Source organism: Nilaparvata lugens, chromosome 5, assembly GCF_014356525.2.
Source record: "Nilaparvata lugens isolate BPH chromosome 5, ASM1435652v1, whole genome shotgun sequence".
Classification (NCBI taxonomy): Eukaryota; Metazoa; Arthropoda; class Insecta; order Hemiptera; family Delphacidae; genus Nilaparvata; species Nilaparvata lugens.
Genome location: NC_052508.1, coordinates 34,382,427 through 34,397,409, shown reverse-complemented (window position 1 = coordinate 34,397,409; position 14,983 = coordinate 34,382,427). Strand labels below are relative to the sequence as shown.

Genomic DNA, 14,983 nt, shown 5'->3' with positions numbered 1-14,983 from the left:
AAGTTCTGCGAATAAATCCTATTTGCTGGCACGCCTTGGAGCATAAATTCCTCAAATGAAAATGAAACTTAAGCTCAGAATCAAAATACACTCCAAGGTCCTTAAATTGATCAACACGCTTGACTACTAGATTATTGATAGTATAAACAGGAACCTGGGGGTCTCTCTGCCTTGTGAAAGTTACAGTAGCGCATTTATCAATGTTGATCTTCAGCTGGTTTTCACTGCACCAGCAAAATAAGCCATCCACATCACTCTGAAGCATTCGACAATCATCCTCCGACTCAATCACCTTGTAGATTTTTACATCATCGGCATAGAGAAGGCAAGAAGAATGCTTTAGGACTCCAGGCAAATCATTTATGAATAGCAGGAAGAGTAGAGGACCCAGATTAGAACCCTGCGGAACGCCTGACGAACTAGTATAGAATTTAGACTGGTTACCACCAAAAGAAACAGATTGAACTCGGTCAGACAGATACGAGGAGATAAGCCCAACACTTGGAATGGAAAATCCAAAGAGTGACAATTTATTGCACAACACCTTGTGGCTCAGAGTGTCAAAAGCTTTAGAAAAATCAGTGTACACAGTATCAACACGCAAACCCCTATCAAGATAGGCTGATACCTCACTTCGGAAATGCAACAAATTGGTGACAGTAGATCTCCCAGGCAAAAACCCATGCTGATGTTCAGTCAGTAATGGTTTAACATGACCAAAGATTTTCTTATAAATACATTTTTCAAAAACTTTAGCAAAACAGTTTATTATAGAAATGGGCCTGTAGTTATTGATAGCTTGTCTACTACCAGCTTTGAAAATTGGAATTACTTTGGCCTGCTTCCACAGATCTGGGAACGTAGATGTCTTTAGTGCTAAATTGAAAATGAATTTAAGTGGTTCCAAAAACAATTCACAGCAACCCTTGACAATATAAGGTGGGATACCATCAGGGCCAACTGATCCTACCCCCTTGAGACTTCTTATGGATAAATAAATATCATCTGACGAGATTGCATCAATGTGAAAAGGAGAGTGATTGATCAGGTTGTCTCGTGCTTCAGTGTTACTGTCACTTTTGCTAAATACAGATGAAAAGTATTCAGCAAAACCATCCGAAATGTCATTGCCAATGAAAACTCTATTATTCCACTTCATCACATTCTCAGTACGTCTCATTTTACGTTTATTGTTAATGTAGGTCCAGAAACCTTTCATATCACCCTTAACGCTCAATTGAACCGAATTTATATAGTTATGATAGGCTGCGGAAATTTTTCTTTTCAAACCTGAACGTAGTCTCCGGAACTCCTCATCATGATAAGCCGAGACTCTTCTCCTCCTGGCACATCTGTTCTTTCGGTTTATGTCACTAATTATATCCTTGGTAAACCATTGGGGATACTTACCAGTTGCATTAGTAACAGCTCTCTTTGGAACAAATAAATCAAAACAGGAATAAATGAGTCGATAGAATGATTCGGTTGCCCCATTGACATCTGAGGACAAATAAACTCCAGACCAATCAGCATCTCTTAAAGATTCATAAAGACCAAAGAAATCAGCTCTCCTGAAATTATAGTACAGTTTGTACAATTCATCAAGGTGATCAGATCCAGCGCAAATTATTGGAAAAGAAACAGAAAGAGTTGGATGATGGCTATCCTCAGCCACAAGAAAATCATCAGATCTCACCACCTCAACATCAAACGAGCTCAAAACTAGATCCAAGGTTCGACCATTACCATTCAAAACCCCATTACGAGACTCCAAACCAAGCACTCCCATGAACTGACCCAAAGCGACCGCCAGACGAGAACCGCCACTGAAATCAAAATCGGAGCAATTGATCTCTGGGATATTCCAGTCTCCAACAATTAACACATTACCATCAAAAATATCATTGAAAGATTCAACCAACTCAAAATATTGAAGGTAGGTTTCAAATGAAGTCGATGGTTTAAAGTAAACAGAATTTATGTAATATTGTGCATTATTTAATGAAATCTTGATCCAAATTGATTCAAAATTAGGTGACGATAAATCAGACAATAAAGTTGCATTCAATGAGCTACGTACAGCAATCAGAACCCCACCTCCCCTCAAACCTAGATTGCCCGGCCTATCCTTACGAAAAACAGTATAACGCTCATCAAATAATTCATCATTATGAATCCCATCGTGTAACCAAGTTTCAGTGAGAATTATTGCGTCAGCATCACACTTCAATACCTCCCGGGAAAAACATGGAATTTTGGAGCGAAGTCCTCTTACATTCTGATAAAGAATATTAAAATCCAGAATAATTTATGAAACTATGAAGAGAGAGAAAGAGCGAGAGAGAGAGAGAGAGAGAAAAAGAATAGTATGATGAGTAGAAAGTGAAGATGAAAGAAGAATACGAAAGATGGAGAACAAGAGAGAGACTGAGAAAGATTAAAAAAAAAAAAAATTAACTAAACTTATTTATTTATTCAAATAGCACCACGGACCACAAACAGCCCAAGCCTCCCAACCCTAAGCGGGGAATTATAAACCACACCTCCCTCTGAGAAAAAAAAGAATACTAATAGGGAGAGAATCAATTTCGCAAATAGAAAGAAAGAAAATCACTTGAAGTTACTAACGACATTGAAAGGACCAGTGTGATAAGAGCCCTGATAACAAATCGTAACTACAATCATAATAGCAGTAGGCCTATCAATTATTTTGAGTCAAACAGAGAGCGTCACAGTTACTCCTACATAAGTTAACAATAATAATTGTCAATGCCACCAGTGATAAATTGTGATCAAATTCAAAGTAATATCATCATATCAACAAATATCTGTACTCAGTGAAAAATGACAATAGACACTTGAAAATAATATTCCACTCTTAATCGACACCACTGCAAAGATGGAAAATAACAATAATTTTATCACAACCACAATAATGCAAGATAAGGTAAGAACTAAAACAACGAATGATAAATCATTATCGAAAGATACTCCAAGCACAAGATTCCCTCTCATCAAAATATCACTTTATTCACCTCAATTAGCTTAGAACCCAACTATTTCATCGGTAGAAATGAACTGTCAGATAATATTGGTTCATATTAATCAGATGGAAATTTATTATAGGCTACCTAAAATTATTATTGACGATTATACGATTTATTAGATAAAGGAATTGAATGTAAGTAGGCTATCACAATCAATTACAGATTATTACACATTGAACGATTGTGAGCCATAGGCACAAAAGATCTACAATAGATAAACTTGACGGTCAAAAATTACAAAAATAAAAATATTTATGCTACTGCAAGAAAGCGTTAATAATGCTGTCAAAATTCAAGTAACAATTATACAAATTGAAAAAGTAGGCCAAAGAAATAAAATTTTACAGTGGTGTCGTATGAATCTAACCAGTAACTTAGTAATCTATCAATCAATCACAATTATTAATTCATTGATACTATTAACTTATCAACTGAATTATGGCATGTTTGATTTTTATAATCTAATTATCAGAAAAATAGTATAGCAATGATAAATATTAATTACGTTAAATGTGAAGGCTCCTTATGTAAAAGTCATCAAGAAAAATATTTATCTACATTGGTGGAAAGTCCAAATCCTTAGCACAATTCACAATAATAGGGGCTCCCTTCTCGTCCTTGCGAATACGAATCCGTCCCACTCTGTCAACCCACGCGTCCTTGATCAGGCCTTTTTTCTTGAGCTGCCGAGCTGTGCCAAGGAGTTTTCTTCTCGCAGCTGTTAGACTCCTATTGATGTAGATTGGACCCTGACCCTGAAGGCCCTGCACCTGATGCCTCCTGAGCACCCCGAACTGCCTCCTCTTCTCCATGAATTCGTCGGCGTCAGGGCGACGCACAAAGCGCACGATGATAGCGGCCGGCGGAGGCGGCGTCGCAGCCTGTCCCCCCCCTCGCCTCCTCGTCGCCAGTCGGTGACAGCCGGACACCATTGATGGAGTCAGCTCGAAGCCCACCGCCTGCCCCACCTCAGCTACAGTCTGCAGTACATCCTCCTGCGCTTTTTCAGGAATGCCGTGAATTTCCAGACAGCCCCTTCTTGAGTATTGTTCCTGCACATCAAGTTCAAAAGTATTGTTCCAGGTGCATTGTTCCTGCTCATCCAGGCGCTGCTCGGCCGCGTTGAGTCTAGAAAGCACAGAGTCTAAATCCTTCCTGAGCGAGTCGATTATTCCCTGCTGCTTGCTAATTATCACTTCCTGATTACTTATAAGGCTCTGTAACTTAGCCTGTTTATCCTGATCGGCTTTGACGATACACTTCACTTCATTAATGCTTTCAGTTAATTGTTCTAGTCCTTTATTTATTAATTGTTCCAAAGATTCAATTGAAACACGTTTAGAATTTTTATCCTGTTGAACAACTTTTCCCGAGTCCCTACCAACCCTGACCGGCGTAGTGTCTGAGTGTTGCAACCGTGACGTACGCTGTTTTTTCAAACACTCAGGACAAAACCATGAGGAGGCTTTAATAAACTCAAAATCCTCTTGCCTGATATTAAGGCAAAAAATATGAAATAAAACAGAACAGTCACCACAGCGAAGATGATCAGCTGAGTCACGAACCGACTGCTTACAAATCCCGCATGCACTCATGATCAAAGTCAATAGGAACCGCAAAATATAAATTAAATTAGATATTTAATTTGAAACGAATCACTCAAAAACAGGTTAGAAGGCTATAGCCGAGTAGTCCGTAAGGCGAAAACTTGCTAGGCTCTAATCATCGAAGATAAGAGAGAAAGCAAAAACACAACTGTCTCGACCGAGCTCTGACTGATTACTGATTTATACTACTATATTTCTCCTTTGATTTTCGAAGTTGTAGATGAAGAACGTTGGCCTGTCTGATATTTAGTTCTACCGATTGTACATTGAGATTTTCCTTTGCATATACAATTACACCATCATTTTGAGTATGATTATTCAAAGAGTGAAAAATATTGTAGTCCTTCAGTTGCTTCTGTGTATAATCTCTTTTGATCCAGCATTCTGTTGGTATTATTATATCGAAATCATAGGACATATACTTTAGTTGAATCATCAGGTCATCGAAGTTACCGTGCTACCAATTTCTCCTAAATAGGTTGGATAGCATTTCACACCTATTAACCTACAGGAAGTTATCGGCTCCAAAGTGGTAGATTCTTGATAAACTATGAATGGATCTATCGCCTATGAATGAGAAATCCAGTTTTCAGAGCAAACCAACTTATAATCTTCAGAAGAATTTTGGCAATATACAACACAAATCCACAAAACAATACCTTACACACTTAAACATCCTAGCATCATTACAAGCTAAAATACTTATCCAGTTTATATAGTTGAAAACAATGGCTATAGGCTTGTTGACACACAAATCAAAATACACAGACTTAGAACACCATACAACTGTTCAAAACTCAATTTAAAACATTAAAATTTCAATTAAACAGAAAAATATTCAGAGAGCACAAAATTAGAACACATAGCCAGCCATAATTTTTAGAGAAGACCATCCAAGTCAGAGCAAAAACCACACCTCAAAATCAGTGATGACTTCATGAACACGTCACCGATATTAAATTCCAAAAAATTATAAATTACAAGTTTAGAATTTACATTTTACATTTGTTCTCAATAAAACTTTATTTTGAAACTGTTATTTTAAATTTATATATCCTCTATATTTATAATAATCTATTAATTCTGTTTCTCTGTTTTGGTGATACCATGGAATGCAACACAATTATTTACGATAAATTCTCAGTTGAAAAGTTGTCCGCATATTGATAACTCTGATATTTACTATCAAGTTTTATAGATCTTGAATTGAAGATTCGATTTTAATCGAGAAAAAATGTAATATTACAAATACCCCCCTCTTGACATAAAAAATTTTACTGTTTGAAAATTTAAAGAAAAGGTTACATTGAAACAAATGGAAATTGTTGAAATTAAATTTGAGAACAGTAACAATTTTTTCTATAAAAACATTACATGTCAACTATAATTGAAAATTATTATAAAATTCATCAATAGCATTTGTTATACGTTTCCGAACAATATTTCAAAGTATAGAATATCAAAATTACTTTTGATTTAGCTTCATAATTTAAGGAAAATATCTCAACGGAAAGTTTAGTATATATAAAGAATAGTTTTTGAAATTGCAAATAAATTTAATAGATAGAAAAATTCAATTTTTATTGCATAAAAAAAAATTTAGTATGTTGAACAAAAAAAAAAATTTTTTTTTTAAATGAATTGATGAATTGTTACATTTAATTTTCACATAAAATTTCAATAAATCAAAAAATGTTCATTTCTTTCACTATTGATGCAGTTGATTTTATTGATGCAAATTTTGGAAAACAGTCCATTAAGGCACTCAGTATGAATTTCAGTTAAGTGTGACTCCAGTGTGATGACATCAGTGTTGGGCTGATCTGAATACTCGTAGTGTTGGGCTGATACTTGTAGTCGACTGATGCATACCAAACTCGATACAGGTGACATCTCAGTTAGCATTGCCTCATGCTTGTAGTAGACGGCTGCATACCAAACTCAATACAGGTGACATCTCAGTTAGCATTGCCTCATGCTTGTAGTAGACGGCTGCATACCAAACTCGATACAGGTGATATCTCAGTTAGCATTGCATCATGCTTGTAGTAGACGGCTGCATGCAGGATTAACTTAGGTGAGGATTAATTTAGGTAAGGTTTGGTTTTTTGATATTTTCAGATTTCAAGGTTTAGAGTTCTGCATACAGGAATAATTTAGGAGAGGATTTTTTTTTATCAATTCTTTCATGATACTGTGACTGTTATTCTGAATTCAAAGTTGTGAATGTGAACATGGATGGCAATTACCTCCAGGTAATGTGGTAGTGTTGAAGTTTGAGTTACATGGTCAGCAATAGGCGTTGGCATTGTCATTGGCGTATGCTTTGGTGTCGGCATTGGTGTTGGCATTGTTGTAGGCATTGGCATCAACATTGGTGCAGGCATTGGCATCGGCGCAGGCATCGGCATAGACATCGGTGTAGTTATTGGCGTTGACATTGGCATAAGCATCAGCGTAGATATTGGCGTAGTTATTGGTGTAGATCTTGGCGTCAACATTGGTGCAGGCATTGGCGTAGACATCGGTGTAGTTATTGGCATTGACATTGGCATAAGCATCAGCTTAGATATTGGCGTAGTTATTTGTGTAGATATTGGTGTTGGCATTGGCATCGACATTGGCGCAGGCATTGGCGTAGACATTGGTGTAGTTATTGGCGTTGACATTGGCATCGACATTGGTGCAGGCATTGGTGTAGACATCGGTGTAGTTATTGGCATTGACATTGGCATCGACATTGGCGCTGATAGTCAATTAATGAGTCACACTAGTTCGAAAATCACCCAAATGTTCTTAACACTCTTCATAGCGTTCACTTGTTGCTGATTTCGAGATTCACGTGATAATTATTTCGATGTTAATGTCCACGCTGTACCTGTTATCTTAAAATGCTTATAAACTAAAAAGAAAATTTTTATTAGGCTACCAATACAATCTAATACACATGAAAATTATTTCTAAGTATATAATCAATATAAAAATGAAATTTGTTAACATCTTATTATACAGTCAGCAATACATATATTGTGAAATTTCCTCAAACTCAATGGAGACATCAATTACAAAATTTTAATAAAAAAAATTCATTTCCATTTATTCACTGTTCAAATAACAAAATTTAATCCATTCTTCAAAATTTAGAACATAAACAAATACATGTTACATAAATTTCATTACACCCTGTATCATTATCAAAATTGTAAAAAACATCAGATCATCACAACAAAAATAATTTCAATACATATTTCAATAATTTCAGACAATTGGTCTTCTATTCACAATCATTTCATAATACAATATATCTGCATTTCATTATCATTTAGTATAACATTTCATTTATAGCATTTATAGCAAATTCATTTCACATTTATGATTTATCATTCAGGGATTCAAAATTATTTATGTGGACACATTTATAAATTTTCATTTTAATTTTTTGTTCAAATATTGTATAAAAAGCTAATTATTTAATATTATTAATCATCGTTTGTTGGATACTATAGTTTATTTCGACTTTTCAATGTTCTAAACACAAACTACATTTCATGACAAAACTTCACTATCAATCATTAAACAAGAAATCATTCAAAACATCAATAATATTTTGCTTCAAAGGCAATCAATATTCATAAGTAATCATCTGCATCTATGGCAATCAACATAAGTAATCTGCATCTATGGCAATCAACATAAGTAATCAACACAAAAAATATTATCTCATTACTGCCTCTCTAAGTCATAACCTCTGTTATTCCTTCTTTAGGCAATAATGGGTTTCCATCTCAAAAAACAATCACATACCAGCAAAATTCTAATCAACAAACCCCACTAAAAATTCTAAATACACTCCAGCATCCATTTCAAACGATAATCAATCATATCAAAATTTATAGAACAGTTTTTTAAAATTTAGAAAAAGACATCAATTACAAAAACTTTAGAGAAATTTTAATCTTCAACTCCTTTTAATTAATAATATGACAAGACGTTTTTATTTAATGAAAACATTATTCAAGTTAACTTTAATTTATATTGAACATCTCATATATATGGCGACACAATGCATTAATACTTTCAAATTTTGAAGTTTTATTATTATAACAAAAGAATTTATACATAAGAATAGTTTTCAGCATGTTCTAAATTGTACCATTTATTTTTTAAATAATTTCAGAATTTGAAGACTGTTTAATAAGTACAAACATTTCAAGATTACAATACAAAGACGATCAAGATGAATAATGGGTAAATAAGTTCCTTAAAAAATACAAATAAGAGAAAAAGGAAAAATGGGTAATAAGTTCCCTAAAACAATATACACAAAATTGATACACTTCACATAAGTGATACATGATGAAAAAATATATCACAAGCACACAATTATTTACACTAGAATAGATTGATTTTAGAAAAGTTAAGTTTTATCAACAATTTAAAGATTAGGAAAATAAGCTACTATTTTAACTTCCAAAATTATTTCAGAAAAATACAAATTTAAATGACTATGGACAAGATTGGTTAAGATATGCATTATAGAAGAATTTTACTGAACATTACACAAAGACAGGAAAGAATCGAAATTTGAAAAGATTAAGGGCCAAGAAAAATAGGCTACAGGAAAGAAAAAAGACACAATTATGGACTCTTACCATGCACTGCGTAGCGATTATGCTATTCTGAATCCCGGCATAACACAGGATTCCTAATCATAACATAGTGCCGGGGAATACCCTTTATTTTGACTATACCCATATGAGTTAAATGTAATTCTTGTAAAAATAAAGGTGGAAGCTTTGTAGGAATAATAATTCTATGACCCCACATCAATTTGTCTCCCTCAATATGCAATTCGTGACGTCGATTGTAAAATGGTCTCAGAGCACTATCTACTTTATCTTCATTTGGCCAATAACTATTCAAAACAATATTGTATACTTTTTTAAAATACTATCTTTCTGGATTTCCTCACTCAAGTTTACATCATTTATTAGTGGACTACCCTCAATAATAAAGTTTAAATAAGTACTTTTTTGCTGTGTTCTCTTGTTTTACATTCAAAGGCAGACGTGATAGAACATCAGCATTATTTTGTTCACCTCTAATAAATTCTATCTCATAATCATACATAGATAAGAAAACAACATAACGTTGTAACCTATTTGCTGTCATTGTAGGTACACCTGTTTTCTCAAAGGTTTGTGATCAGTCTTTAATATAAACTTATTCATGTATAGATATTGGTGGAAATGTTGTACACCAAAAACTAAAGCTAATGCCTCCTTGTCCAATTGACAATATTGTTTTTCATTTACTTTTAGATTTCGCTAGCAAAAGCAATGGGTTTTTCTTCTCCATTACTCATCTTGTGAGCTACTAAGACCGCTCCTATGCTGTATGGGCTTGCATCACAAGTTAAAACTAATGTTTTTTGTGGATCAAAAGGAGTCAAAACCTGAGAAGAAATATTTTTTTCCTTAAGCACCTGAAAAGCTCTCCGTTGGCTACGACCCCAAACAAATTTTGCATCCATTTTCAGTAAACTATACAAAGGATAAACAATTGATGACATATTTTTAATAAACTTTGAATAGAAATTTACAAAACCTAAGAAAGATTTTACTTCAGTTTTATCTTTCGGTTCAGGTGAGTCTTTGATTGTTTTAACTTTACTCTCTGGTATTTTAATCCATTCTTTGTCAATTCATACCCCAAATAAACCAATGATGATTTACTTAGTTCACATTTGTCTTTCCTAACAGTTATTCCACATTTTCGCAATCTATCCAATACTTTAATTAAATTTTTATTATGTTCTTCCATAGTATTACCACTTATTATGATATCATCATAATTAGAAAAATGGTTGAAATGGAGTTGAAATGGTTGTCAATGGTTTAGAGCTCTCATCTAATTCTACTTGCATATAAGCTTGTGACAAATCAATCTTAGAAAAAACATTACCCTTCAACTGTGAAAAAATGTCATTAATTCTTGGAATTGGATACTTATCCACAACAATATTTGGGTTACCTTGTAATAACCACATAATCTTACTGTCTTGTCCGGTTTAAATTGGCACAATGGGAGTACCCCATTCAGTATTATCTACTGGTTGAATTACTCCCTGCAAAACTAATCCATCTATTTCATCTGAAACTTTCTCCTGTAAACCATACGGTAAAACTCTTGGTTTGAAATAGATTGGTTTCACACCGTCTTTTAAATATAATTTGAACTTATTTTCAGAGTAATGGCCTAATCTGTCGGTAAAAACTTTATTAACAAAACTTTATTTTACTTCTCAAACTTAGTATTATTTTCAACCACATTAGATTCATTACACTTCACTTGGTTATCCTACATCTTGCCTGTTGCCTTTGCCTCACACATCAACCCTCACAAAAGCATTCTTTACAGTGTGGCCACCACAAACATTACATCTACAATTATGCTAATGTTCAGTAACAATTTCACCTAAGACTGAAAATAAGCTCAAAATTCGAGAAAATGTGATCATCCAATTGCAAACTGTTGGCAACTGTTGATTTTATTAAATGATTCACTATGAAGAGATAGCATACCTCTTATGTCTCCAGCGTTATTGTCCTGTCACCAGCTGGCTCAGATCTTTGTTTATAAGTAGACTTGAGATGCGCATGAACACTAGCGTCAGGTGATCAATTTTCATAACGGCAAGGAAAGTTGTGTGAGTGTGCCACACCAGATTTTTTTACTAAGTATGATTTTTTCTGAATGACTGCTCGAAAACACAGTATTGAATTGCAAAAAGGCATATAAATGGAATTATTTTTTAATTACCTCTTGCTAAAGTGTTCATAATAGTGCTAAGTAGTACTGTACAAATTTTAGACGTCTACCTCAAAGGGTTCCTGAGAAAAAGGTACATATGTTAACATTACGGCTTATGGAGTTATTTTTTGGTCTGCTCCCCTTAACTATTCTAGCACTAGAATAACTGATAGAAAGGTGTCCCAGGGGAAAGAATATTTTAGGCCTACATAATATTCTGTTAACTTAGAATTATATATAAAAACCTACCTAACCTAATAATCATGATTGCTACAAAGTTTCCTTTTTATTAACATAATTTTTAAAAAATTGCAATATTAATCTGATAAATTCAAAATTGTAGTAGATACATTTTTTTGGACTCAAAATAGTTTGTGAATTAAGTTATCATTTACACTGTTACCTTTAGACTGTGTATTCCAAATTAAGGTTTAGAACAGTTTTGGGCAAATGCTTGTTGTTTTTACCTTAATCGTATTTGTATATGAATAAATAAATATAAATATTCTGAATGCAAGTGAATAGCATATATGTTGATTAAACGTATCAATAGTGGTCATTATTTGTAATAATATGAAAAACATGTAGTATGTCAGTAAAATTAGGTAAATCCTCTCCAGATTAAGGTACTGAGTTGCCACCACCACATTATTTATTGAGAAAATTAAATTACAATTTTATTCATTGAGAAATTTGAAGATATTTACCTCAATGGGCTTCAAAATGTGAACATAGATATCAGGCTTCTTAAAAATTGTTGAAAAACAAATGCTTGCACTTGAAAAAATGTATTCGTTATTTTTTTAGTTAAAATTTTCAAACTCTACGGGAATATTCCGTTGAGATTACTAGAGTTTTATTTTCAAACATGCATTAAATCTTTCTCATTCTGTAGAAACGAATTTCAATAATCATTGTGGGTCTCATAATGTGCGCTCAATCTGTTATTATTTAAGAGCTAAACGCATTTTACGTATTATTGAACTGCTCTAATGGCAATGAATGGTCTCCAATCTGCAGCTGCATTTCAACACTTCTACTTGGACAGCAACCAACAATAACAACGTTTTTTTTCTTTTCAGTTTCTCAGTCGGGTTTCTTCACTCCACAGCTAGATAAACTGCGAATGTCCATTGAATTCTTGTTTATATGATCGATGAATCTAAATTGGTTGTTCAAAAAAGCCATAAATTTTCAACTGCTTAGTCATCTCGCTCTAGAAAGCTTTTTTTGTGTAATCTAGTAATAGTTATTTATTATTGAACATTTGAAAGACAGAAATCATATCAAAGCATTTCGGAAAAATAATAAATTACTATTTGTCTATTTTTCAAATGGAAATTTTATAGACCTCGAAAAACGTTCGTAAACTCTCAATTTAGGCTCAAGTTTGCATTGAACAATAAGGGTTATTAATACTGTTCCTCGCAGACCATCGCGGAGCACGAGCTATACTTGCTCGGTATAAATAAAAGCAATTCACACATCCTGAGTCTTTTGGAATTTCAAGTATGGTGTATCAGTCTCATAGTAAAAAAAATATTCAAGTTATTAAAGTTGAAGGAAACTGTAGTTTTCAGTGAGGTAGAACGTAAAAGGATCAGGATCATAATTTTTCTCAAATTAATACAATGAAAAATGATTAATATCCGAAATTAACAAGAAATCAAATTTTAAATAATTAATTTTAATTATTAAAATATCAATAAATAATAGATCATATAGGACCTACCTACTGTAATAGGAACACGAGAAATATAAAAAACTAAGTCCTCTTCTCAATATTGTTGGAATAATTTAGGTATTTTATTAAGCAGTAACTGTCTTGGCGCCTAATCCTGATTTTCCGGGTCTTATAAGCTTGATATTTCAACAAATTACATCTAGGATTGAATTGAAGAGAAAGATTCAGTTTTTGGTTCTTCTTAAATCCAGAACATTTGTAGCTTTTATCTCAGAAGTTTGAAATATGAAAACATGGATGAACAATTAGACAAAATAGTCCTTCACTCACCAAACCTCCAAGAATTGTGTACATCATCAGAGTGACCAGTAATCCTACATGTGACAGAAAAGACTTCAATAGTTTTTTCCAGGCTGAATTCTTGCTATTCGTCCTCTCGAACTCCTTTGATCCAATTAATCCTTCACCGTCTTCTAATGTTGATCCCATTTCAATATTTTTATATTTGACTTGTAAAATAAAACTTTATGAACTTAAAATGTCATTCTACGAATTGAATTGTTTACCACTATTATTACTGGATAATTTAAATAGATCTTCAAATGTTTGTTTTGAACAAAAACAGTTATTATTTATACTCGAATGAACAATGAAAAAAGAGTTAACACTCCAAAAGTGCAGTCAGAAGAACACTGACAGGAATTAGGAGTCAAGAAATCTATGAATAGATCTTTGAAATTCAAACTGCCAGTCAAAATACACATGCGCCATGCCCGCCCTCAAAGCCCATAGATGCGCTCATCAATAATAAAAGAGCAGAAATTCTTGTAAGTAAATTGCAGGAGGTACATAATACATAAATATTTCTACCAATTTATTGTTTCTCTTAACAACCATCAGAATATTTTCAGATGTATTATCTACAAAAATGATTATCTTTCATTGCTTGTGATCTTTTGATAACAACATAACGAACACTAAATGAATCCACCTGAAACCAATCATCCTTCAAAATAAAAAATATCATCTCATAATAAGATATTTGTCAATTCATCCAATAGTGATGTACAGTTAGATTGCAGGTATGTTATTACAATCGAAGTGAAGATTGAAGAAAACTTCTACCCTATCGTAAACTTGGAATTACAACAATCTCAGAATGACTAATGAATTTTATTCAAGGGAAGGCAGACTTTGAAAGCATGAAAGTTTGATCAGATGAATTTCATAACAACATACGGCAGTTTCACAAATATCCAATTAAACTTGACCGCCGTAAAATTAATCCATCTAATGGAACTGATAAACGACGTCATCTAACAGTGGTTGAATTTGATTTGATTTTCGTGCAACTGGCCCATGATATTGAGTAATTCTTTATTGATGAATCAATTCTGTTGACTCCATAATCATAGCTAGGCCTATTGTGGAATTGACTTCAAACTATCAGCATTTATTTTTAGAAATAACTTCTTGAAATCAATGCTTCCAAATCAATCAATGTTTGAAGTAGATCTCGTATAAGCTTTTGCCAAAACAGGCAGTTTACTTCACTTTTAATTTGAATTAAAATTATTCTAAGTGAGAGCAAAATGTGAGAGGAATTACTTGGAATCAAATTGACAATAAGAGAAGAGAAATTCTTCTAACAAATTCAGATTTTTTCCAGAACAAGATTGTCAGTCAAAATAGAGATATAGGCTACTGGAATTAAATGAAATTTAATTAGAGCAAATTAACTTTCCACAAATACCAATATGAACGATGGTTTACGTGTAGGACCGTTGTTAATACGAAATACAGATTTATTCGAATACGAGATTTATTTGCGC

General features: G+C 33.3%; 1 protein-coding gene across 1 annotated transcript in view; it reads right to left on the bottom strand.

The window, feature by feature from the left end:
• The window catches only part of LOC111047088 (TWiK family of potassium channels protein 7-like), a 47,840-nt gene extending 33,992 nt beyond the window's left edge, over positions 1 to 13,848 (bottom strand). Inside the window, exon 1 of the mRNA XM_039428252.1 lies at positions 13,482 to 13,848. Coding sequence (XP_039284186.1) covers positions 13,482 to 13,640 — 159 coding nt within the window. The 5' untranslated portion in view covers positions 13,641 to 13,848. The remainder of the gene's footprint in view (positions 1 to 13,481) is intronic.
• Between the last annotated feature and the right edge of the window lie 1,135 nt (positions 13,849 to 14,983).